The following is a 532-nucleotide window of genomic DNA, read 5'->3' on the forward strand; positions in this document are numbered from 1 at the left end:
TCCAGACCTGGGAAGCCAGTCAGCAGAAAGGGAGCAGCACTAATATTGGGCCACATAGTATGTCCACGGGTGGGGAGCAACTTTCTAGAACCCTTTAAACCAGGAACCCAGATATTTTAGTGGTATTTTATCACAGAAGTGTCAATCACAATCTTCATACTTGGAGATAATTAGTCAGTGTGATAAATGTAACTCCACAGGTATTTTCCTTTTCCTCCAGGAGAAGAGTAGAGATTTGCAGGTTATACTTAGATAAGGAGTGTTAGTCTTTCCTTAATTAGAAAAAAAAATCAGGTTAATAGCTTAAATTGTCTCAAATTAAAAGAAACATTTTCATTCATTTTTTTTTACAATATTAGGTCCTACTATTGTGTGTATGCTTGAATTTTTTTCTCCAGTAACAGGGTATAACCACAACAAACGAGGGAAGTATGAGTGGATAATAATCTTACTAATTGCTCTTTTGTTATAATTGCTATGTTTCTGGGCACTTTTAACTTTGATTTTGCATTTATCCTTCACAATCATGTTA

General features: G+C 35.0%; 1 protein-coding gene across 1 annotated transcript in view; it reads right to left on the reverse strand.

Moving 5' to 3' along the window:
• The window catches only part of LOC115271767 (olfactory receptor 51B2), a 1025-nt gene extending 969 nt beyond the window's left edge, over positions 1-56 (reverse strand). Inside the window, exon 1 of the mRNA XM_029914718.1 lies at positions 4-56. Within this exon, the coding sequence (XP_029770578.1) occupies positions 4-56 (53 nt within the window). The remainder of the gene's footprint in view (positions 1-3) is intronic.
• Between the last annotated feature and the right edge of the window lie 476 nt (positions 57-532).

Source organism: Suricata suricatta, chromosome 11 (genome assembly GCF_006229205.1).
Source record: "Suricata suricatta isolate VVHF042 chromosome 11, meerkat_22Aug2017_6uvM2_HiC, whole genome shotgun sequence".
Classification (NCBI taxonomy): domain Eukaryota; kingdom Metazoa; phylum Chordata; class Mammalia; order Carnivora; family Herpestidae; genus Suricata; species Suricata suricatta.